Consider the following 22681-nt stretch of genomic DNA (forward strand, 5'->3'; position numbering starts at 1 on the left):
CCCCCTTGTAGGTAACTTTAGTGGGACCAGTTGGGTAGGAGAGGTTGGGAGTGTGTCTGCAAATCTAGTTGGAGATGGCTCGCTTGCCAGCCTCAGTTGGGGATGACAAACTCCTAACCTTTCTGATTCTATTCTTAATTCAAAAACGGAAGGGAAGCAGTCTCTTTAAGAACTGTTGTGGCGGCCCCGCCCTTTTAAGAGATCAGCTGAATCTGTGAGTCACATGACTTCGGCGTCTCTTCCGTCCTCTGAAGTTGGGACCACATGAGCGGCTATGAAAAGCCTAGCCGGGGTTGGGGGTACTGTGCCCCCGGCCCCGTGCTCCTCCTGAGTCTCCTGACGGCAGCTCCACTTGGCCTGCTGGGGGAGGAGACCCGCCAGGTGAGGGGCTAGAGCAAAAGGTGTTTCAGCATATGCTGCCTTGAAGGGTGGTTGGAATCTAGGACAACCGAAGGGTGGGGATGAAAGGTGCTTGCATTGAGGAGTCCGGGTAGCCATGGGTCACGGTACAGGATTATGGAGTAGGACGGATGTGGTAGAATCTGGACGCCGACTTAGCCCTGTGTGATCCAGGTCCAAGCAAGTGTTGGATTTTTTTCTTCCTCAGCCGTGTGCCCTGATCTCTCCACCAGGGTTAGGGCAGTTTTGGCTCTACCCGCCTCTCCTCCCGCCATGTCTGCCCTTTACAGTGAGGTTCTCTTAGCTCCCACAAGCATTCCTCTTGCACTCTTTCCCTATCATTTTGCAAGCCCCCTCTCATCCCCAGACATCTTTGTCCTGTGTCTCTCCCTGACCCTGTTCTCTTGACCATCCTCCACTCCTTGTTCCAGGTGTCTCTGAAGGTCATCTCTAACTGGCCGGACTTGTCCCAGAACCTGCTTCATATTCAGGCAGTGGGTACCAACTCCACGCTGCACTACGTGTGGAGCAGCCTGGGTCCCCCAGCAGTGCTGTTGGTGGCCACCAACACCCCCAACAGCACCCTGAGTGTCAACTGGAGCCTCCTGCTCTCCTCTGATCCTGACGGGGGCCTGATGGTGCTCCCCAAGAAGAGCATCCAGTTTTCTTCTGCCCTTGTCTTTACCAGGGTGAGGAGGTTGGGGGAGATCCAAGGGGAAGAGTGCAGAGAAGAGGGTTCATTCTAGTCAGAGGGAGAAATTGAAGACTGGGAGTAGGTGAAGTACAGTCATGTGTGAGAGCCTGGGGTGGGGCCAGTGATGGTGTGGTGCGGGATGGTGATTCAGGAGAAAGCTGGACTCGGGCAAACCCTGTCCCTCCCCACCCCTCCCCCCCTCCCCTCACAGCTATTTGAGTTTGACAGCACCAACATGTCCGACGCGGCCTCAAGGCCTCCAGGAAAATCATATCCCCCGTACTCCTTGGCCAATTTCTCCTGGAACAACATCACTGACTCACTGGATCCTGCCACCCTCAGCGCCACGTTTCGAGGCCACCCTGTTGACGACCCCACTGGGGCTTTTGCCAATGGCAGCCTGACCTTCAGGGTAAGGATATAGGGAATTTGAACTCAAAAGGCTGGTTTATGAACGTGGGAATTAATGATAGGGGTTGCCTTCCAACATAGGCATCCACCTGCCTCCCACCTCTCCCATGCCTGTTCCGTTGTAGGTCCAGGCCTTCTCCACATCTGGCCGACCAGCCCAACCCCCTCGCCTCCTGCACTCAGCGGACACCTGCCAGCTAGAGGTGGCCCTGGCTGGGGTCTCTCCCCGGGGAAACCGCTCCCTGTTTGGGCTGGAGGTAGCCACCTTGGGCCCGGGCCCCGGCTGCCCCTCAATGCAGGAGCTGCACTCCATCGATGATGAGTATGCCCCTGCTGTCTTCCAGGTGAGGCTTCCAGCAGAAAAGCAGACAGGTTGGGGTGTGGAGGGGGACTCTATCAGAATCATTCAACAGTCTACTATTTATCAACACTTCATTCAGTTCCTTTAAGTGCTGAACGCTATGCTAATGACTTTAGCTCAGAGGAAAGGCAGTACAGTGTGACTATTGCTCTGGCTGGTGGGATGTGCAAGGGCCTGGGGTCCCAGAGTTGGGAGCTGGTGCAAGCTGGCTGAGTATTGAGACTGGGAAAGGACTCAGTGTCATCCAGCTCTGAGTTCTAGAACCAGGCCTAGGATTCAGGACAACTCATGACAGAGGGAGGCTGTGAAAGGGCGGGGGAACAGAAGGGTCCAGCATCTTTTGTCCTCCTCAACCTATGTGTTTGCATTTCTCCTCAGTTGGATCAGCTGCTATGGAGCTCCCTCCCATCAGGCTTCATGCAGTGGCGACCAGTGGCTTTCTCCCAGAAGCAGGGCAGCCGGGAATCAGCCATGCCCTGCCAATCTTCCCCGCTTTACCCCACCTTGGCATACCTTCTCCCCCAGTCACCCATTGTCCGAGCCTTCTTTAAGACCCAGAACAACTTCTGTGCCTTCAATCTGACATTTGGGGCTTCCACAGGCCCTGGCTACTGGGATCAACACTACCTCAGCTGGTGAGAGTCAAGGCCTGGGCTGTGGGATTGGGAGGTTGAAGTGGAGGAAGGCTAGGCCTCTCAGCCTTCCCTCCTAAGCCTGACTCCCTCTCTCTCTCACTCTGCCTGCTCTAGGTCTATGCTCCTGGGTGTGGGCACCCCTCCAATGGATGCCTTGTCCCCGCTCATTCTAGGCATCGTGGCAGTGGCCCTCGGTGCTCCAGTGCTCATGCTGCTGGCAGGAGGCCTGTTTCTGCTGCTGGGCCACAAGCGGTACTCTGAATACCAGTCCATAAATTGAGGCCTGCTGTCTAGAGGAAAGGACATTACTCGACCTGCCTTGCTGGTCTGCAGGTTTGAGGGTCAGTATTCCCAGCCAGCTCCTCCTCTTTGCTGTCTTCCTTTTCGGTAGAACCTCAGATCAGCCTCAACTTCCTGGGGGACCCAGGTGGGGCTTCCTTCCAACTCTGAGGAGGGACCAGACACAGAATGATTGCTAGAGGGAGGGTCCCCTCCGTGTTGCCTCCCCGTTCCTCCACCATCCCATTTGCCTTGAATGGGACTCACAGGCCTAAATGAGAGAGGCCTTCTGACTGTTTGCTGCCCCGGAAGGCATGAAATAGACTAGTTTTTTTTTCCACAGGGCTTGTCTCTCAATATGGTGCGTTGTTGGGCAGGTTGGAACCTGGTTCCAGGGAATGAGCGGGCTGGAGGAGGGGCATGGAAGGCAAATTCTTTCTGAAGCCCCATTTCCTCATCAGGCCTAGTTCTCTCCCTTGCCATGGGACCAGGCTCCTCCCAGCCACTCTTCAATATGTGGATCTGGGAGGTTTCTGGTGCAGTCTGAATCAAACAAGGACGGGACACTTGAGGTTAAGGGGCAAACCCAACGGAAGAGCCAAGAAAGACTGTGGTGTTAATCGTTTATTATTATATACACATTCAGACGGGGTTAACATCAACCACCATGCCTTCCAGCCACTCCCAGCCACCACATGTGTGGGCATGCACGCACACACACACACACATACACACACCTCTTAGGAAGCAGGTTTCCCTGTCTGCTCCTCTTCCCACAGGAGAGATATGACTGGGCACTTTGGAGGTGCAAAGTTACAGGGACCTAAAGGGTTGGAAGACAGGAGTCAGCCACTCTGGGCTAGAGCAGCTGTAACGGACTTGGCTGAGGCTAAAGGGCCTACAAAGGCCAGTCATGGAGGGTCCTGAACCCAGGTCCCCAGAAGGTTTTTCACCAAACAGGAAAGTCCTATTTGATCTGATGCCCAGCCTTTACCTAAGGCATAGGCATGTTTCCAGTCTCTTGGAAGCCCTCTGCTTAGACACCCAGCACAGAAATGGTCAGAGTTTTGGCTATGCTCCACCGGCTGCCTCTGGCAGGAGGCTGCAGAGTGGGGAGCAGAGTCCAGCCTTTGTGGACCCTGTGGCAGTGGTCAGAGGCTGCTAAGGAAGGAACCATGCCTCTGCCCCTGGTCCCGTGTCCTCAGCATTCTTAAGGAACATGGCTGTCCACCTCTTTCCCTGAAAGACTGTTTAAGTCCCTCCCATATAATTGTCCCAGGCTCCTAAGATGAAGGGGAGCACCCCAGGCTCTGATTGGATGGCACCCCTGTCCGGGCAGTAGGTGGGTTCATCCCGCCCAGGAACAGAGGGGGCGGGGCAGCTCAGCCCCGGGAGCGGGGCCTGTAGTCTGAGGCTGAGCGGGCATGGTCAGGGTAGTCCAGGCGGCTCTCAGAGGCAGTGAGCATGCGTTCAGGCTCCACCACGAACATGTAGTAGAAGTTCCACATCAGCATGGACAGCAGGGGCAGGAACGTCAGGCCGTAGCCAAAGCCTCGGAAGGAGCGGCCCACAGCGAAGGTCAGCCAGTATATGAGCCTGGGAGGCAAGCAAAGGTCGGGCTTTCCTTGAGGGAAGTGCATCAGCTAACAGGTTGATGATAGGGAGAGTGGAAAGTGAGGGAGGCAGATGGGGGTTGGTTGGCACAACTGATACCTCTGAAAACAACCAGTGTTCGTGCACTGACGTATGTGCCAGGCACGGTACTAATTACTTTAGGGGCACTATTTAATTTAGACCTCACATCTCTATGAAGTGTGTATATTATTCACCTCCCTCTTTGTATACTTCTCAAATTTGAATTAAAAAGTTTTGAGTAGGCAACATACATTTACATGGTTCAAAATTCAAAGGCACCAGTGAGTACAGTAAAATGTTTTCCTTTACTGATTCCCAGATACTCTGTTCTCTTCCTTCACCTCCTCGCCTCGATTCTACTCCCACCCCAGACATCCAATATTATGGTTTCTCATACATCGTGAAGTTTTCTGTATATATAAACAAGAAAATTTATGTTTTCCTCCCCTGCCTCTTTTTTCTTTTTTTGAGGTTTGGGAGCATGCTATTCCATGGGGTTGCAGAGTCAGACATGACTGAGTGACTGAACTGAACTGAGCATACTATAGAGACTGTTCTGCACATTGATTTTTTCCCCCCATTGAATGCATCTTGGAGGTTATGTCATTGTGTGTGTGTGCTCAGTTGCTCAGTTGTCTCCGACTCCTTGAGACTCCATGGGCTGTAGCCCACCAGGCTCCTCTGTCCATGGAACTTTCCAGGCAAGATTACTGGAGTGGGTTGCCATTTCCTACTCCAGGAGATCTTCCCAACCCAGGGATTGAACCCACATCGCCTGCATCTCCTGCATTGGCAGGTGGAGTCTTTACCACTGACCCACCTGAGAAGCGATTGTGTCATATCAGTATATAAAGAGCTTCATTATTTCGCAGCTGCAGTACATTCCACTGTGTTTATTTCCCCTTTTGTAGATGGAGAAACTAAGATTCCAAAAGGTTAAGACGCATCCAATGTCACATATTGGGGAAACAGTAAAACCATGATTTGAACCCATGCGTGTTCATCAGCCTCTCCTGCCATTTTAAAGGGGCTGAGGGAAAGAAGAGAGTAAGGAAGCCAGCTTCAAGAGAGCTTGAAGCCCAGAGGGGTGGATCAGGCACAACTAAATTTCCCCTTTTGGAAGATCCATTCAAAAATACACACCCCTCAGTGGGAGGAGGGCAGCAGTTTCCTCTTACGAAGGACCACCTATTACAAAATTGAGAGGCCCCTATATTTTCACCTGTGTAATAGAGGGAAGAGTACATGCTGCAGGTAACTTGCCCATAGAGAAGGACCCTGGATGAGAGGGAAGGGACTTGGGTTCCAGTCCTGCCTCTGCTGCTGACAGACCTATGCCACTCTTCTCCCCCAGTCCGTAGTTACTTCCTCTCATAGTCATTTTCTCTCGGTAGAATGGGTAAGATGGACCAGACAACTGCTGGTCCTTTAGCTCCCTGATGATTCTTACTGCTTAAACCAAATTAAACCAACTTCTTATCTGAGACCAGCATTCCCTGAGAAGGAGATGGGAGGCTGAGTTACATGAACAGGAACATAGTTATCTTGGAAAACATCTACTGGAAGAACATGCAGGACTGTATGATGGTCAGGAGACTGGCAGGACAAATGACCATTAGACTACACTTAGAAGTGACAGGAAGACAGATTTTAGCTTAATAGGAAGAATGCTTTAGCAGTTAAAGCCACCTGGAATCCTATATGGAAAATAACAGAACTTCCCTAGTGGTCCAGTGGTTTAAGGATCCACCTGCCAATGCAGGGGACACAGGTTCGATCCCTGCTCCAGGATGCTGAAGCATGGTCCTACATGCTGTGGGACAACTCAGCCTCTGTGCCACAACTACTGACCTGTGCCCTGGAGCCTGCGAGCCCCCATTACTGAGCCCACACACTGCAAATACTGAAGCTCGTGTGCTTTGAGCCTGTGCTGCAGCTAGAGAGTAGCCCCCACTTGCTACAATTAGAGAAAGCCCTTGATCAGAAACAAAGACCCAACACAGCTGTAAATAAATAAATATGATAAAATCTCTTTAAAAAGAGAAAATAACAAAAGGAAATGTATTAGGGGGGGAAAAATGGAAAGATCTGCATTTCTGAAAGACTTCAGAAATTCAAGGGTACCTTCTGGGTTAACATAGTTTACATGAAAGTACCCCTAAAGATCTTCAAATCTTAAATGAAAGGAGAGTAATGAGGCTGCTCTGAGACCTATGTGCCCTCAATGTGGATGAACAGGACAATCCCTTGCCTAGCCCCCACCCACTCCCATTTGATAAGCAGAATTTCCTGCCTACAGGGAAAGAGACAGGCTAGTGAAGGGACCAGGACCATTTAGCAAAGTAAGCACTGGGAGAGCAGACTGTTGGGAGTCAGAATTGAGAACTATTGTCAAAGATCTGAATTGACTAGAGAATTCCAGAGGTTAGAGTCAGGGCAGAAGTTTTTAGCACAGTATAAAAGAGAACTTTCTAAAAATTAGGACTTTTGATAAATAAAATAAGACTGCCTCATAAAGAACAAAGCATTTGGTCACAGGGGATGTTCAACCAATGTTCAGCCAATAGCCACCTGACCAGAGTGTCATAGAGGAGTGGTTGCAATGGGTGGGAAGTTGGTCTAGGTGACACCCAAAAGCCCTTCCCTTCCTATTCTAGGTTGATATATGTGTCTTATGAAAGACATAGGAGCTGCCAAGTGAGGTAAAGTGCAAGGCAGAAAGTGGGCTCAACTTTCCAGGGTGTACATTTGGGCTGATTCAGAATCCAGAATCCCCCTGACTCTCCAGACATTCAGATGCCCAGGTCCCTTAAGCACCACCACCTCCTCTGTGCCCCACCCCCAGCCCCAACTCACCGGGAGATGGCAAAGAGACCAGTGAGTAGAGGGAGCAGTTTGAGGGTATCTTGAGGCAGGTAGGTGGAAAGCACGGCCAGGTTGAAGAAGTAGAGGATGAAGAGCTGGACCGACTGGGCCACATACTGCCGGTGGATCTCCACCTCCCGCCTCGGCTCCCCAAAGGGTCGAAGGGCAGAAAAGCACAATAGGCTCAGCCCGTGCACCAGGATCCCTGGGTGGGGATGGAGAGCACACAGGATCAGGTGAGGAGGCATGGGCTCTGCACCCTGGGTGGGGCTGAGGTGGTCCTCAGTGGAGGTGAGCACACCGGGGGACAGGGTGTGGGAGGCCCTGAGGGTCCAGGTCTAGTGATGGGAAACTCTGCTGCTCTCCAAGTCAGGCAGGCCCTGCCCTCCAGCCCGACTCTCAGACGCCCCCTCCCTTCCCACAGGGCCCAGGCTCACCCAGTACAATGGGGAAGGTGGCGAAGACCCCACAGCGCAAGGTGTAGATGAGGCGGGAGCTCATGGTCGGCAGGCGTGGGGCATCGAAGGGCAGGAAGGCATACGCCCCGTAGAGCAGGCAGGGGAAGAGGATGAGGGCGGCTCCCACCGAGGCCACGGCTCTCAGCACCTCTCGGCCCCCACAGCCCCCACAGCCCCCGCAGGAGCGGCCAGGCGGCTTCACCACTGCTTCGGCCCACTTGCACTCCGGGGGCTCAGGGTGGGTGGCCCGTGGAGGCAGGAAGGTCCGGCGGTGCTCGCCCTCGCTGGCCTCACAGCACACAACGAGGTCCTCCTGGGGCCGCCGCTCAATGCACTGTAGGTCGATGGGCACGAAGGCCCGGGCTGCCTTCTCGGGCAGCAGGCTGGCTTCATCTTCGGGCAACTCCTCTAGTTTGGTGGGTGGCTCTGACTCGGGGAGCTCAGGCTCAATGTTCCTCCAGCCGGGGGGATCTGGGAACGGGGCACTGGGCTGGGGGCCAGTTCCCCAAGGCAAAGTGGCAGCCTCACTTACTGTGCTGTCTAGACCGTCCTCGGTCCCCTCTCTGGCTGTGGGAGACTCAGCCGAAGACCCCACTCTAGAGGACTCAGCTGCAAGGGACTCAACCCCATCTTCCCCTTCCAGCTTCCGGCCATTGGGGACCAAGGCCTGGGGTGGGCTCTTCTCCAGGGTCTCAGGCCCCTTCACTTCCAGCAGGGCCAGGGTCTCGGGTTCTGTCATCCTGGGACCCAACTTCTCACGTCTCACTTCTCACGTCTACCACAAAGTGATGTCACCCTGGAGGGAGCAGAGCGAAGTTCTGTCAGAAGCTGCCATCCTCTGGCCCTCAGGAGGGGTTGGTAGAACCAACTCTCCAGGGCAGCTGGCCTCATGGACTTTAGCCCCTTCTGGGATCTTAGAGAGAACCTGATCTGGAAGAAGTTGTTCAAACAGTGGGAGGCAGGAGAGAAGTGTGCAGCTGAAATGGAGGCACCCTTTCGACATCAAATGCTATTCAGCAGGAGAAGGTGAGTCAGGGGGCACAGGCCCTGGCAGCTATGGCCTCAGCCAGCCTCCACCCACGCCTTCTACCCCCTCCACCAAAACCCCTGGGGTCATGGCCACCCTAACGCAGGAATGGGAGGAAAGGGAGATATTTAGAATTTTGCCAAGGGCTTTCTTCCCATGAAGGATCTTGTGAACAGAGAAGCTGCCCCTTCTCCTCCACACCTCCCCTTCCCCTGCAGATCCCCAACTGGAACTTTCCTGGCAGCTGACACCCATGATTTGCCAACAGATCTGTCCCAAGGAGCTGGTAGTGGCAATGCACCCTGGTCTTTTGTCTCCAATCTGGATACTTGGTCAGTTTCCAAACTTCTCAGTAACCCACCCCCTATGTCTCCGGAGGGCCCGGGTGGATCCATTCTGACCTCTAAGTCTAATGAAGGTTGTTTCCCATGCCTCCTTTCTGGTCTTTGTCCCCTCCCTGCTGTCCTCCATCTCACTGCTTCTGGATGGGGCTGATTTCCCTCTCTCCACCTCCCCAAGGACCTCCTACCCCCTACTGTGTGGACCCATGACACCCTCTTACTTTCCATCTGGAGAGAGGTCGAGGGTCCCCAGCGTCCGGGAAGGAGCTGCCCAGCTCTTCTGCTGGCTCTACAAGTATTCCTTTCAGTCTCCCTCCCTTTACCTGTGTCTCCAAACCTGTCTGACCAGAGCAGGTGGGGCCCAGTTTAAAGGGGAAGGCCCCGCCCTGCTGAATCTGCCGACAGAAAAAGCATTAAAGGAGGACGTCATGCTTTCTGAGCCCAGAGGTGTGTGTTCTGGGAACATGGGATGTGTAGGAACTCCCAGCACAGGAAAGCAAAGGGGTAAGAGTGGGTTTCTGCATCAAAGGGCTCTGAAATAGATTGGGATACCCCAAAAGAAGTAGAATTACTACCCATATTCATTCAGTATTTACTGGGCACCTATTAGGCACTATTCTAGGGACAGACACAGGAAAAACAAGATGACAGGCAAAGTCTCTGTGCTTAAAAAGCTGGCTCTATTGGGGTAACAGATAATCAAGAAGCCTAGCAACTAAACCAACATGACAATATCAATAGGGAGAAACCTCTTTGCCAAAGTGATATCTGAGCTGTGACCTGATGGGAAATCTGGAGAATGAGTGTTCCAGACAGAGGAACAGCAAGTGAAAGGCCAATGAGTGGGAAAGACAGGTTGTTTCAGGACAGAAAGGTCAGTCGATGTCTGGAAAGTAAATTTATGTTCCCACTACAGCGTGTACATGGGTCCACTGAACACTTTAGGTTTAAGGTTAAGAAAGCAATAGGAATCCAAGGTGATCTTTCCCATGGAAAGACCAGACGGGCAGAAACATAAGGCTGTTGCTTCTCATTCCTGCGGATCTTTTCCCCTGAAGTCATTTGAGCCTTATGGGGGGAGGGGCAGTGCCTGGGTTGCTCATGCCTGGGTCTCCAGAACCCAGAACTGTGGCTGGAAGACTGTGGCAGGTGTTCAGTAAATGTTTGCTGGGCTGGTTGGAGATTAACAGCAAACGGAAATCTTTGGGTTGGGTGGGGGAAACTGAAGGGCCCAGGTACAGAAGTCCTGAATTGGATGGCCTTTCTCTTATGTCATGCTTGACTCTCCAAGAAATTTTTCATCTACACGTTTTTTGTTTAATAGGGAAAGGGGGAGAATTAGAATCATTCTATCCAGTAATCTGAAAGAGGCTCGGCTCAAACGGATGGGCCAAATGACCACTGTCGGACAAAGCAAAGTCATGCTCCTAGCTGTGAGCCCATCTGTCCAGATCCAGCTTAGCCTCAGCACCGTCGCCGCAGAGTCCACTGCTTGTTGTCTGGCAGCTGTGTCGATAAAGTTTTTCGCAAGGGATCACCGAAGCCGGAAAGAGGCCAGGCTGCCCAGAGTTAGTTCTGGCAACTTCCCGGGAGGGAAAAAGAGTTTCGCGAGATTTGGTAGCAGCAGGCCACTGGCCCGCCACCTGCAGCTGCTATCGCGAGATTTGGCAGGCGGAGGAGGAGCTGTCGCGGCCAGCCGCCTCACAGCGATGGCGGCCGAGCAGGGCCGGCGGCGGTGGCGGCTGCGGCTACGGCCGGAGACAGCAGTGGTGGCAGTAGCGGTGGGTGGCGGGGGCCTGTGACCGGGAGCCGCCCCTGGGCCCGGGCATCATGAGCCAAGGCCCCCCCACAGGGGAGAGCAGCGAGCCCGAAGCAAAGGTCCTCCACACTAAGCGGCTTTACCGGTGAGAGGGGCCGCGGCGTGAGTGCAGCCGCCAAGGGAAGTGGGGGACAGCGAGGGGCGGGGCCTCCCGGACGGGCGGGCTCCGGTGCCGGGCTGGGGAATGGGTGAGTGAAGAGGGTGCAATTTTGGAGGGAGCAAAGGGGGCGGGGCCCCATAACCTGGGATTGAGCTGAAAGAAGGAATTGGGTGGGTGGGAGGGTGGGAGGGAAGCACGTGGAGGAAATCTCTTCCGCAGTGAGCTTGGGACGGGCTCCGAGCTTTGCGGATTTGGGGTAAGAAGGTGGGAATTGGGGACTGCAGGGGTTGAGAAGGTGAGGGTGGGGTCACAGATGGGAGAAAAACCCGGAAGGGAATAGTGCTTAGAACCCTGTAAGGATTTACAGGGAAGAACCCTGGACTGAAATCAAGAGAGGTCTTTGCTTTGCCGTTCGCCGTGTGACCTTGGGCTTTAGTTTTCTCATCCTTAAAAGGAGCGATCTGGATTTGATAGGCTTTTAGGTCACTTAGGGCTCCAAGTTTTGGGAATCTGAATGAAAATAAAGAGGCTGTAAGAGTATTTGTGTTGGACTGGCAGGGAGGTGAAGGACTTTGAGTCCAGAGTTTTCGTAGGTCATCGGAGCCCATTTCCGGGCACCTGGGGACGGACTCCTGAGTCCTGCTTTCCTTCCAGCCTCATGACTGCAGTCTCTTGCCAGGCAACTCCATTCCTGGTTTCTCATTTCCACAGTGCCACTCACGCTTCTTAACATCTTCATTCAGTCTTTCAATCCTCTGTTGGGAACAGACCGGGGTGAACATTTCCCGCCCTAAGCGGAGGATATTTTTATGTGGGGCAGCTAGAACATGGTTTCTGGATGTGGATCAAAAATAGAATGACACATAGAGACCAAATTGAGTTTTCCCGCTTTCTACTAGGAAGTTAAGAGTTTGGGGTTTTCATTTGGCTGAGGCTCTGGAACCAGAGGTGTTTGCATGAGAAGACTATCTTCAGAGCCATGAGCCCCATCTTGGCAGTGAAAGAGTCAAGAGCATGTTGTCTTTTCCTCCCTTGGGTAGGCATCCTGCCTGGTCTGGCTTCCTAAGCCAGAAGGCAGAGGGGAGTATTGGCTGCTCCAAAAATAGAAAAGTGATCCAAGCCCTCAGCCTCTGGGCTCGCACTGTGGGCTGCCCCAAGCAGTCTCCGGGCGGATGAAGAGACTGGGGTGGCACGTGTGCCTCGTCATGCCGCCGAGTGTCATTGCTGCCTGTCAGAGAGCGTGGGCAGTGTCTGTGAGATTCCTCACTTGTCTCCAGCTTTTGGTAATGGCTTTGGTCATCCTTATCATTCTCAAATCTTGTTTTTTCTCAAGCCACTGCCCTCACAGAACTGACTGACTTAAGCTGATATGTTTGCATGTGTGGCTTACATGTATGCACAGGGGTCTCTCTGCCGGTAATTGTGCATTGTTGGCTTTGGGTAGGGTGGCAATTTGAGGCAGCACATCTCTTTCTAATTGTTTATTATAGCAGTGGTGATTGGTGGGAAGAACTGGGGGAAGAAGGTTTGATTTCTCGGCCCAAGGTAAATATGTTGTTGGACTATGAAACTGGCATTGGAGCTTCTGTAAATTTGGGTAATTCCCACAATCTGTGTATAGAAATGAAATTCTGAAATGTTTGAAGCCCCTCAGAAAAGGCAGCTGGAAAAGGGATGCTGAAAGGGATGCAAGCACCAATTAGGCCAATTTTAACTACTTAAAATTTTTTTTTAAACATGTTTTTCTTTTTTAACACTGTGCGTCATGACCTAAGATTACAGTAGTGAATGAGACACAAGACTGGTTTTTGTAGTTTTTGTTCTAAATGAGATTACAACTTAATGGAGGAGCTTATGGTCTGATGGGAAATGTAAAAGAAAGTGTGGAGTCCTCCCCACCCAACCACCTTAGATCTGTGCATGGCCCTTTCCTGGGGACTAAACTGGCATATTACTGATGGCTGCCTGGTGCTGCCTTTGGCATTGAGGGCCTGGCTGGCTAAAAGAGCTTGGCTTCCATCTCTAGGCAGCCCAGGAGGTATTTGGAGAAATGCTGGTCTCTTAAGACTGTCTTTGAGAAGGCCTTGATTACCATCCCACCCACTCAGCTGGGTGTTGGTGATCACTTCACCAAGTACAGGACAGCTTTTAGGGGTACCAACTGAGCCACCACAAGATGCTAGCCTGCTGTGGCCCACTTTCCCTGGCCCAGGAGCACGTTTCAGTATTCTGAATCAGTTTTGGACTATTTTAGGAATTGTAACTCACTATTTTTTGGTTGTTTTGTGTCCAAGAGCAGTGCCTGATTCATCTGTTCTCACAGCTGCTGTCTGTCATCCTCTGGGTTTTACCCTTCTAGAGATGATACTTACTTAGGTACCTCTTGGCCATTCGTTGCAGAGTTGCCTTGAACTTTTCTCTTAAGGCCTGGAATATCCTCCTCAGGATGAAGACCAGTACTTACTAAACACTTACTGTGTACAAGGCATTGTTATGAATGCTTTATGTATTAATTAATTTAACCTGCACAAAATAGGTGATGTTACTAATCCCATTTTATAGATGAGAGAACTGAGATAAAAAAGGTAAATACTTGACCCAGGACTCTATAGCTGGTAGGAAGTAGAGCTGGGATTTGAACCCAGACTGTCTGATTCTAGAGACTATACTCTATATTAAAACAACTGGTTCCTTCAGCAGAATCCAGGATACTTTAAAAACTTCGGGGACACTCTCATTCCCCTTTCTCTTACCCCATTATTGCAGAACAGAATTTTGTGTTAGGAGTGCTTTTCCTTTATGTCTGATAATAAGCCAGCATTTTAATAATAATAATTCATTTCACCAATATATATCAAATGCTCACTATATAGCAGTGCTGTATTTAAATTATTTCATTTACTCTTCACAACAGCCCTTTGAGGTAACTACTCTTATCTCCATTTTTATAAATTGGTAACTAAGCCTTAAAGAAGTTAGGTAATTTCACCCAAAATTATAGAGTTAGTAAGACACAGCCAGATTCAAACCCTAGATTTTCTGCCTGGTGTCAGAACCTATGCTCTTTCCATTGAGAGAGCCTGCCTTCCCATGTCAGAGTTTCTCTACCTTGACAGTGTTGACAGTTAGCATGACAGTTATGATGGTGGACTGTCCCATGTATTGTGGGGTGTCTAGCAGCACACACTAACTGCCATAGCAGTGCCTCCCCTTCCCCTCCCCGGGGTTGTGACAATCAAAAATGTCTTCAGCATTGCCAGACATCTTCTGAGGGGGCGGTTGTATCAAGATGGAAGCTCTGTTCATCTTGTTTTGATTGGAGCTCAACCTGCAGCCACTTGGTTTCCTTACCCCTAATTCTGTAGCTTTTCCTGTAAGATCAGTATATGGACCATATGCATGGCTCAAGGGCTGTTTGCCTATAATTCCCTGCAGGGCTGTGGTGGAGGCTGTGCATCGACTTGACCTCATCCTTTGCAACAAAACCGCTTATCAAGAAGTGTTCAAACCGGAGAACATTAGCCTGAGGAACAAGTAAGCTGAGACCCTATAAACTACACATCCTTAGAGTTTCTCTTTTCCTCTCCACCTGAAACCCTGTCATATACAGACATGTTCTCTCTTATCTCCTGACTTCATGGTACATAAATGGTCTGTGACATCTCTGGCCTTCCTAAGAGGGAGAGGGGATGCCTCACTTTCTGCAGCTTCTATATCTAACAGACTGGTGCCATTAGAATGGTGTTTGAGTTGGGGGAGCTGACTGTACCGCATAAGGAAGGAAAGAAAGAAGAGATACAGAGGCCGAGTAGAAAGGAGAGAACGGTGCAGGGGAAGAAAATGAAGATTGTTAAGATTCTTACTGCTCCTACCTGTATCTTCTGGGGCTCCACTGCCTTCTAGGAGTGCTTGTCTTGTGTCCTGCTGAGTGAGCCTGGATGTCTAATGGGAGGCACAGACGTTTGTCAGTTGGGGTGTTGGCAGGTGCCTTCTTGCCCTCAATTCTTGTGTCCCCCACCAAGGGATGGCCAGTCCCTCTCATGCTTCTCCACATCCTCACAGGCTGCGTGAGCTCTGTGTCAAGCTTATGTTCCTGCACCCGGTGGACTATGGGAGGAAGGCTGAGGAGCTACTGTGGAGGAAGGTATATTACGAAGTTATCCAGCTTATCAAGACTAACAAAAAGGTAAGTGGAGGGCTTCTCTGGTGGCTCAGACAGTAAATAATCCGCCTGCAATGCAGGAGACCTGGGTTGGATCCCTGAGTTGGGAAGAGTCCCCCTGGAGAAAGGAATGGCTACCGACTCCAGTATTCTGGCCTGGAGAATTCCATGAACAGAGGAGCCTGGCAGACTACAGTCCGTGGGGTCACAAAGAGTCAGACACAATTGAGCAACTTTTGCTTTTCAAGGGGAGGTCACAGAGCTTGGAAAGAAGTTTGTCTAAAGAGGGGAAGCTAAGGAACAAAAAGACAGCTAGGCAAGAGGCCCAGAGCATGGCTATAGGTGGGGATATCAAGGAAGAGATAGAAAGGAGGGAGGGAGTCATATAGAATTAGGATTAGGAGAGAAGGGGATCCTGACCCCAGGTGGGGAGACCAGAGAATGAGATCTAAGGGTATAGGGGTGACTCATGAGTAAGAGGAGAGGTGGATAAAGTTCCAGACTTTATCCAGTTTCCAGAGCCAAAAAGATAAGTTTATTTCTTCAGTGAGATAAAAATGATTAGGGGACAGGGGAGCAGAACTCTGATCTTACTGCTTAACTGGCCCCTTCTTTTTCCTAATCTTCAGCATATCCACAGCCGGAGTACCTTGGAATGTGCCTACAGGACACACCTGGTTGCTGGTATTGGCTTCTACCAGCATCTCCTTCTCTATATCCAGTCTCACTACCAGCTGGAACTGCAATGCTGCATCGACTGGACCCATGTCACCGACCCCCTCATAGGTCAGTGAAATCTGAAAGGTGGGCTGGAGGAGCAAGTTAGTTTGCTTCTACTTTGGCCTTCTTATCCCTCAGTATCTGTGTACCTTGTGACCCAGCCAGGCTGTGAGGATTCTAGAAGACATACAAATGCTTCATGAAATTTGGATTTAACCAAATAAGCATATGAGTTGGGGTAAAGATCTTAAGGAAAGAGAGAGGCCTCTTTAGTTTGGGGTTGTAGACCGATGTAGAGCCAGGGGGAGGGGATGGCATGATCTAGAGAAAGTCTGGCACTGGAAGATGATATTGATAGCATTTTTTTTTCTCCCCGTTGGATTTGACTGGCACTTTCTTTTAACTTTAGAGATTGTTTCCTAGTATTTGATGAAAGTATTACAGTTTTTAGAAATATTGGGAGAATCATGGACATTCTTTCAAGATAGTGCAAATCTCTTTGATTTCCGAGGTGCTGGAGCTATGGTTTACCTCCTTCTCTAGTTGGTGGTTTTCTCTTCAGTTTGACTGTCCTCTGGCACTCCTTCCCTCTTCCCCCAACTCCCCTTGCTCTTCATACCCCTTGCCCTCCCCAAGCCCCCTGCCCCTCCCCTCACCAGCAGAAAGACATTCTGGGTCAGAGATGGAGGTTATGTCTGTGCCACTGTGTGGCAGCATTCTCTGCTCAGAAGGCACTCTATTCTATCCATTTGAAACACTTAAGAACAAAACAATGGGGGGTTCCCTGGTGGTCTAAAGGTAAGGACTCAGCACTTTTCACTGCCGGGACCCTGAGTTCCATCTCTGGTCAGGGAACTGAGATCCTGCAAGCTGCACGGCCAAAAATAAAGCAATGTTAATCCAAGGCAGAATTCATAGGTGTCATATGAGATTGCCAGGAGGGTCCATAGCCTGAACGAAGATGACGAACCCTTATTTCAAAGAATTAATTCCCCAAACAACTTTATCTCCTTATAGATATTTCTCATTCAGCCAACTCAGCAATGTCTGTATAGTAAATATTAGGAAGGGCTTCTCAAAATGGGAGGTGCATACCTAGGAGAGTGTCTGCAAAATGGAGGGGATAAGTGGATGGTCTCTGGAGCCAGATTGTCATTTGGATCCCAACTCTGTCACTTACCTGTTATGCGACTTTGAATTCTTCAACTGTGAAATGGAAGTAATAAGAGTAACTACCCCTTGGGGTTGCTTTGAGGATCACTTCAGTTGGCCTTGTGATACACTCAGATCAGTACCTAGCCCATCGGAGAATTGCCTCCCAAATAGCTGAAGCTCTTTGAAGTTCCAGGGCTGCCTGGGTAAAGGCAGAGGTGAGAGCCCAGGCGTCTGTGGCTCTGGCCTCCACCCGTCCTCAGGTCAGACAAGTCTCCTCCATGGACAGGCTCTTCAACAGGCTGCCTTCTCCGTGACCTCCGCCACCAGGCAGAAGCCAGGAGCATTTCCTTTGGTCTCATCCATATGCCATTCTTCCTGGGCAAGTTTCCCATCTTTACCTTTTACCTTTAGGTGGGGAGTGGCTCCCCAAGGCAGCCACAGCTATACTTACACTTGACTTTACCTCTTTTTCTTTTTTAGTAACCTTCCTGTGATGACCTTTCATATGACCTTTCCCCAGGCAGCTGTCCTAGGTTGAGGACCCTAGACCATCTCCTCCAGTTCCTTCCTGTCCTGTGAATGACTCCTACTTATGAGCCTCTGTGTTCCTACCTCTGTCCACCTGTGAGCCTGTGTCTTGGATGGGCGTCATCTCTGCCCCATAAGGCCAGGTTCCAAAACTAGACCTGGATTCTTGATTTCCATTCTCCGCCTAGGAAAGATGTTTTCCAGAGGTAAGGTCAGAGGAATGGGCTTATAAACCTCTCTCTCTCTCTTTCTCAGGATGCAAGAAGCCAGTGTCTGCCTCAGGGAAGGAGATGGATTGGGCGCAGATGGCATGCCACCGATGTCTGGTGTACCTGGGGGACTTGTGTAAGAATCAGAACCTTTCATTTTCTCTCTTTTGGGCTCCAGGACAGGCTCCAGCTGTTCAAATTGTTGGTACCACCCTTTAGGCGACTGGAGGGCAGGAGGAGTAGTTTGGACTGTGATAACTTTTTCCCTCCAGTCTGTTTAGTGTTTCCTTCTCTTCACTGTTCTTCCATGAGTCAAAAAGGATGAGTGAATGCAAGAAGGGAAAAATGTCTTTGTGCTTTAAGAAAGTCAGGGTGATAACCTGGTTTTAGTAGTAAGTTCGGAAGGTTTTAATTTGATGTCTTTCTCTTTTGGAGTTTTCTCTTCATAGATTCCTAGGGGAATTGCGGTTAGACCTCAGGGAGGACTTACCTACCTGAAGTATGTATCTCAGAATGGAAAAGGACTCTTGCTTTATGCCCCCTGAGTCGCTAATCCTGATAGACAAAGATCTCTAGCCCTGTCGGGCTCCTGGTGTGTGGCTTTTGGATGCATTATCTGTAATTGACCTGAGGTGCCTCTCCCTGCCCTTATCCGACTCCTGGACCCTTTACAGGCAGGGGGCACAGGGAGAATCAGGTGCTAAAGACTCCGTCTGACCGTGCAGGAGATACAAGAGACCTGGATTCAGTCCCTGTGTCGAGAAAGGAGGAGGGAATGGCAACCCACTCCAGTATTCTTTTCTGGACAGTTCCATGGACAGAGGAGCCTGGTGGGCTGTAGTCCATAGGGTTGAAAAAAGTGGAACATGAGTGAGCAGATGCAGGCATGCGCACACACACACACACAGAATCAGCTGTTTCACAGTAGATTGACCTAGTGTCATTAGTCATGTCTTCTCTCTAGAACTGAGCAGTTGAATTCCAGAACCAAATATCAGAAGTCATTTCAAGCATTAATATATGCTGTAGCTCCCCTTCATTGGGAAGAGATAATCAAGAAGAGCCTCTTTACAAACACTAAATATTCTTTACATTTTGGACCTACCAGCAAGGAAGAGAGAGTTGAACAATTTGCTAGTCATGTAGACTTCCAACTGGCCAGAGACCCAGACAGCCTGCCTTCTAGCTCAGGTATCTTCCTCCCAGGCTCCTGTTACAGCTCTCTAGAGTGGACTTCCAGATGAGGGGAGGTACTTTCTAAAGCATGGAATTACCGTATTTCTTTTCTTCCTCCCCCTCTCTTACAGCACGTTATCAGAATGAACTAGCTGGGGTAGACACTGAGCTGCTAGCTGAGAGATTTTACTACCAAGCCCTGTCAGTAGCTCCTCAGATTGGTAAGTGGACCCCCCACTGGGGCCTCCCAACCCAGCAGCATTTTCTAAGAGGAAAACAGTGTTGAGATGGCAGGCAGGCACACTCACTTCCCCCTAGGTCCCCCTCACCCTCAGTTCTTTCATGCTTCACCTTGGTTCTGAATTCTTTCCCAAGTAACGCACACTCAGAAGATGGTGGAAGAGGAAGAGAAATGGGAGAGTCTTGAACTAAGAGGGAGGGAGGCAGAAAAGAAGGGAAAGAAGATGGCTTCCTCATCTCTGGTGTCTCTGTAGAGAGAGGAGACTGTGCTTCAGCTGCCACTGTGGAGGCACAGTGAGGGAAGGGATAAGGCTAAATTACAGGAAGAGATGGGGATTAGCATGTCAGAAGAACTCAGAGGTAAGAGACTGAGCTGAGATCCGGAGGGTTCCAGGAGTCTCAGCGTTGGAAGAGCCACAGCTGCTGTTGAAGGGTGGCACCCATCAGTGCTGAATCCCTGAGGGCCGGGTGGGATTAGCCTGATAGGACGGGAGTCTGGAATCAATAACCCTCTGGAGGAACAAGATTAACTGCTGATCACCTGAGAGACTGGTGTCTCCTGCAGAGCCACTGTTCACAGGAGTTCTCTGATGCTCAGCATGGGCTGGGCTGGGCAGCTTTCAGTGAGTGTTGTGGCCACAGACTGTGTGACTCCTCTCTCTCTCTCTCTCCAGGAATGCCCTTCAACCAGCTGGGCACCCTTGCAGGCAGCAAGTACTATAATGTGGAAGCCATGTATTGCTACCTGCGCTGGTGAGTATTTGGCAGCTCTTCCCAGCTTTCACATCTGCACAGTTCCTGCTTGCTTTTCTCTTTATGCTCTCCCTTCTCTAGCTCCTGGGAAAGATAGATAGAATGGTAAGATTGAGGGAGTCCCTCCTCAGGGACCCTGCATCCTGCCAGCCCTGCTGCTTTTCACACAGCCACCTGGATTTGTAGGTACTTGGGCAGCTAATGTAGCTGTCTGCTATCATGAAAGCTAACAGGATTGCTACCTTCCTGAAGAAGGAGATAAATTGGATATAGTTGGTAAAATCGTACCGAAGTAACCTCTGACAAGAACTTCAAAATCGTAGAGCTTCAGTGTCTTGAAGTGATAGGGATGACAGACAGCATGGGGGGATAGTTTAGCAGGGTGGATTACTGCTTACTTGGATCTCATTCTTATTTCTTAGAATCAAACAACAACAACAAAACACAATTTTTTCAGGGCACCCAAAGTTGGTTAGACTTAGTTTACTAAGTCACCATAACCAAATGCACCTGAGACTGATAGGTAAATGAGAAAGCCTTTGATTAAATTTTAGTGAGACATAAACTGCCAGGAAACTCACTGTTGCCACCTTATCAGGGCCAAAGTCTACTTGAGAAGCCAAATCATTCTCAGTAGTTACATAGTGAATTGGCTTTCAAAGCCCAAAGGGAGTAAGGTGGTCTTATAACTTAAATGATCAACTACACTATAGTGTAAACTATAATACCTAATTCTGCCGTAGAATTCCAGCCTGTGGTCCTAGGTTCACCTGGTCAAGGGAACATATTTCCAGTATCAACAAATATTTGCCCTTATCTAGATCAGTACAGATTGGCCTTCCATCCACTGTATTCTTTGTTTTTTTTTAATTGAAGTATAGTTGATTTACAATGTTGCACTAATTTCTGCTGCACAGCAAAGTGAATCGGTTATATATACCTTTTCAAAATTTTATTTTTGGTTGCTCTGGGTCTTTGTTGCCACGTGCAGGCTTTCCCTAGTTGCAGTCCTGAACTGTTCATTGCGGTGGCTCCTCCGGTTGTGGAGTACAGGCTCTCAGTGCATGGGCTCGAGTAGTTGCCGCATGTGGGCTCAGTAGGTGTGACTCTTGGACCCTAGAGCGTGAGCTTCAGTAGTTGCGGCTCACAGGCTCTGAGGTGTGTGGGCTCAGTAGCTGTGGCACGAGGGCACAGTTGCTCTGTAGCATGTGGAATCTCCCTGGACCAGGGATCAAACCCCGCATTCTCTGCATTGGCAGGTAGATTACTATCCACTGTACTACCAGGGAAGTCCTATACATTCTTTCTTATAGTCTTTTCCATTACGGTTTATCACAGGATGGATATTGAATATAGTTGTCTGTGCTATACAGTAGAACCTGTATAGCTGTTTATTCATTCTACATATAATAGTTTGAATCTGCTAACCCCAGACTCCCAATCCATCCCTCCGCACCTTGCCCTTGGCAACCACAATTCCGTTCTCTAGGTCTGTGAGTCTGTTTCTTTTTCATAGATAAGTTCATTTGTAGCATATTTTAGATTCCACATACAGGTGATATCATATGGTATTTGTCTCTTTCTGACTTACTTCACTTGGTATGATAATCTCTAGTTCCATCCATGTTGCTACAAATGGCATTATTTCATTCTTTTTTTTATGACTGAGTAGTAGTCTGTTACATAGTATAATTTATGTGTGCCATATCTTTATTCATTCATCTGTAGATGGATATTTAAGTTGTTTCCATGACTTGGCTGTTGTAAATAGTGCTGATATGGCGCTAGTGGTTAAAAACCCACCTGCCAATGAAGGAGAAGTAAGAGATGTGAGTTTGATCCCTGGATCAAGAAGATACCCTGAAGAAAGACATGACAACCCACTCCAATATTCTTGCGTTTCTTTGGTGAATCCCATGGACAGAGGAACCTGGCAGACTACAGTGCATAGGGTTCCAAAGCGTTGAACACAGCTAAAACAACTTAGTATGCACACACACGAACATAGGGGTACATGTATCTGTTTGAATTATTGTTTTGTCTGGGTATACACCCAGGAGTGGGATTGCAGGATTATAAGGCAACTCTATTTTTAGTTTTTTGAGGAACCTCCATACTGTTTTCCATAATGGCTGTACCAGTTTACATTTCCACCAACAGTGTAACAGGGTTAGCTTTTCTCCACCCTCTCCCACATTTATTATTTGTGTATTTATTCTTGCATATAATTACCAGGTTTCTACCCTCCCATTGCATCTTTCCCATTCCTTGTATGCCTTCCAGGGAATGCCCCCTTACTTGTCCTGGATCCTGTATCACATTCATAATTATGATTTAGCGGGAGTCACTTGTAAAGAGAGCCAAATAATCTGGGTTTGGGAGGTGCCCACTAAGGTCCTCTTCTACTATGCTTAAACAGTTATATCTCATGTTTTGTGGGCTAGGCATATGCCTCGGGCTCAGTCTGGCAGTCTTCCTCCTGGTGGCATTGTCTAGGGTCAGGCAGTGGTATTCGGCTGGTCTGGTGTCTGATATGTCTGGAGAATTAGCTTATCTGGACCCGTTTCCCTCTCCTTTTAGTCTTGGGGCCTCTCCATGTGGTATCTTCCTCAAGGTAGATGGACTTCCTACATATTTGGCTCAGGATTCCCAACAGCAAATGATGATCTAAGAAACTTGAAACTAGGGTCTGCCAATCTCTTAGGGCCTGGGCC

General features: G+C 49.7%; 3 protein-coding genes across 7 annotated transcripts in view; 2 read left to right on the forward strand and 1 right to left on the reverse strand.

Annotated features, from left to right (window-relative positions):
* The first annotated feature begins 219 nt into the window (after positions 1-219).
* Positions 220-5285, forward strand: GLMP (glycosylated lysosomal membrane protein). Of its 2 annotated transcripts, none has more exons than XM_061120561.1 (6): positions 220-381; positions 831-1088; positions 1305-1505; positions 1630-1848; positions 2244-2500; positions 2674-5285. In XM_061120561.1, the coding sequence occupies exons 1-6, from the start codon at positions 265-267 to the stop codon at positions 2759-2761; spliced, it is 1140 nt and encodes a 379-aa protein (XP_060976544.1). In that variant the 5' UTR covers positions 220-264; the 3' UTR covers positions 2762-5285. The 2 variants fall into 2 exon arrangements, with proteins under 2 accessions (XP_060976544.1, XP_060976543.1); XM_061120560.1 differs by having other exon boundaries at positions 221-381; positions 2615-4849.
* Positions 4162-9463, reverse strand: TMEM79 (transmembrane protein 79). Its single transcript, XM_061120562.1, has 4 exons — positions 9327-9463; positions 7717-8533; positions 7271-7484; positions 4162-4375 (listed from the first exon to the last, which is right to left on the reverse strand). The coding sequence occupies exons 2-4, from the start codon at positions 8474-8476 to the stop codon at positions 4162-4164; spliced, it is 1188 nt and encodes a 395-aa protein (XP_060976545.1). The 5' UTR covers positions 8477-8533; positions 9327-9463.
* The window catches only part of SMG5 (SMG5 nonsense mediated mRNA decay factor), a 29150-nt gene continuing 15122 nt past the window's right edge, over positions 8654-22681 (forward strand). Inside the window, exons 1-7 of one of the 4 annotated variants that reach the window (XM_061120550.1) lie at positions 8654-8763; positions 14460-14558; positions 15087-15210; positions 15816-15972; positions 17845-17934; positions 19106-19195; positions 19889-19967. In XM_061120550.1, the coding sequence (XP_060976533.1) occupies positions 8720-8763; positions 14460-14558; positions 15087-15210; positions 15816-15972; positions 17845-17934; positions 19106-19195; positions 19889-19967 (683 nt within the window). In that variant the 5' untranslated portion in view covers positions 8654-8719. Of the gene's footprint in view, positions 8764-9047; positions 9097-10785; positions 11010-14459; positions 14559-15086; positions 15211-15815; positions 15973-17844; positions 17935-19105; positions 19196-19888; positions 19968-22681 lie in introns of those variants that run through there. The other 3 variants (XM_061120552.1, XM_061120554.1, XM_061120553.1) reach the window with 3 other exon arrangements.

Source organism: Dama dama, chromosome 20 (genome assembly GCF_033118175.1).
Source record: "Dama dama isolate Ldn47 chromosome 20, ASM3311817v1, whole genome shotgun sequence".
Classification (NCBI taxonomy): domain Eukaryota; kingdom Metazoa; phylum Chordata; class Mammalia; order Artiodactyla; family Cervidae; genus Dama; species Dama dama.

What these genes read in the sequence shown, in the direction of transcription:
- GLMP (XM_061120560.1), top strand. Translation starts at nt 265, where the DNA reads ATGAGCGGCTATGAAAAGCCTAGCCGGGGTTGGGGGTACTGTGCCCCC. An exon ending in TGGGGGAGGAGACCCGCCAG is followed by an intron (nt 382 to 830) that starts GTGAGGGGCTAG and finishes TCCTTGTTCCAG; the next exon opens with GTGTCTCTGAAGGTCATCTC. An exon ending in ATGGCAGCCTGACCTTCAGG is followed by an intron (nt 1,506 to 1,629) that starts GTAAGGATATAG and finishes GTTCCGTTGTAG; the next exon opens with GTCCAGGCCTTCTCCACATC.
- TMEM79 (XM_061120562.1), bottom strand. Translation starts at nt 8,476, where the DNA reads ATGACAGAACCCGAGACCCTGGCCCTGCTGGAAGTGAAGGGGCCTGAG. An exon ending in CACCTTCCCCATTGTACTGG is followed by an intron (nt 7,485 to 7,716) that starts GTGAGCCTGGGC and finishes ATCCCCACCCAG; the next exon opens with GGATCCTGGTGCACGGGCTG. An exon ending in GGTCTCTTTGCCATCTCCCG is followed by an intron (nt 4,376 to 7,270) that starts GTGAGTTGGGGC and finishes CTTGCCTCCCAG; the next exon opens with GCTCATATACTGGCTGACCT.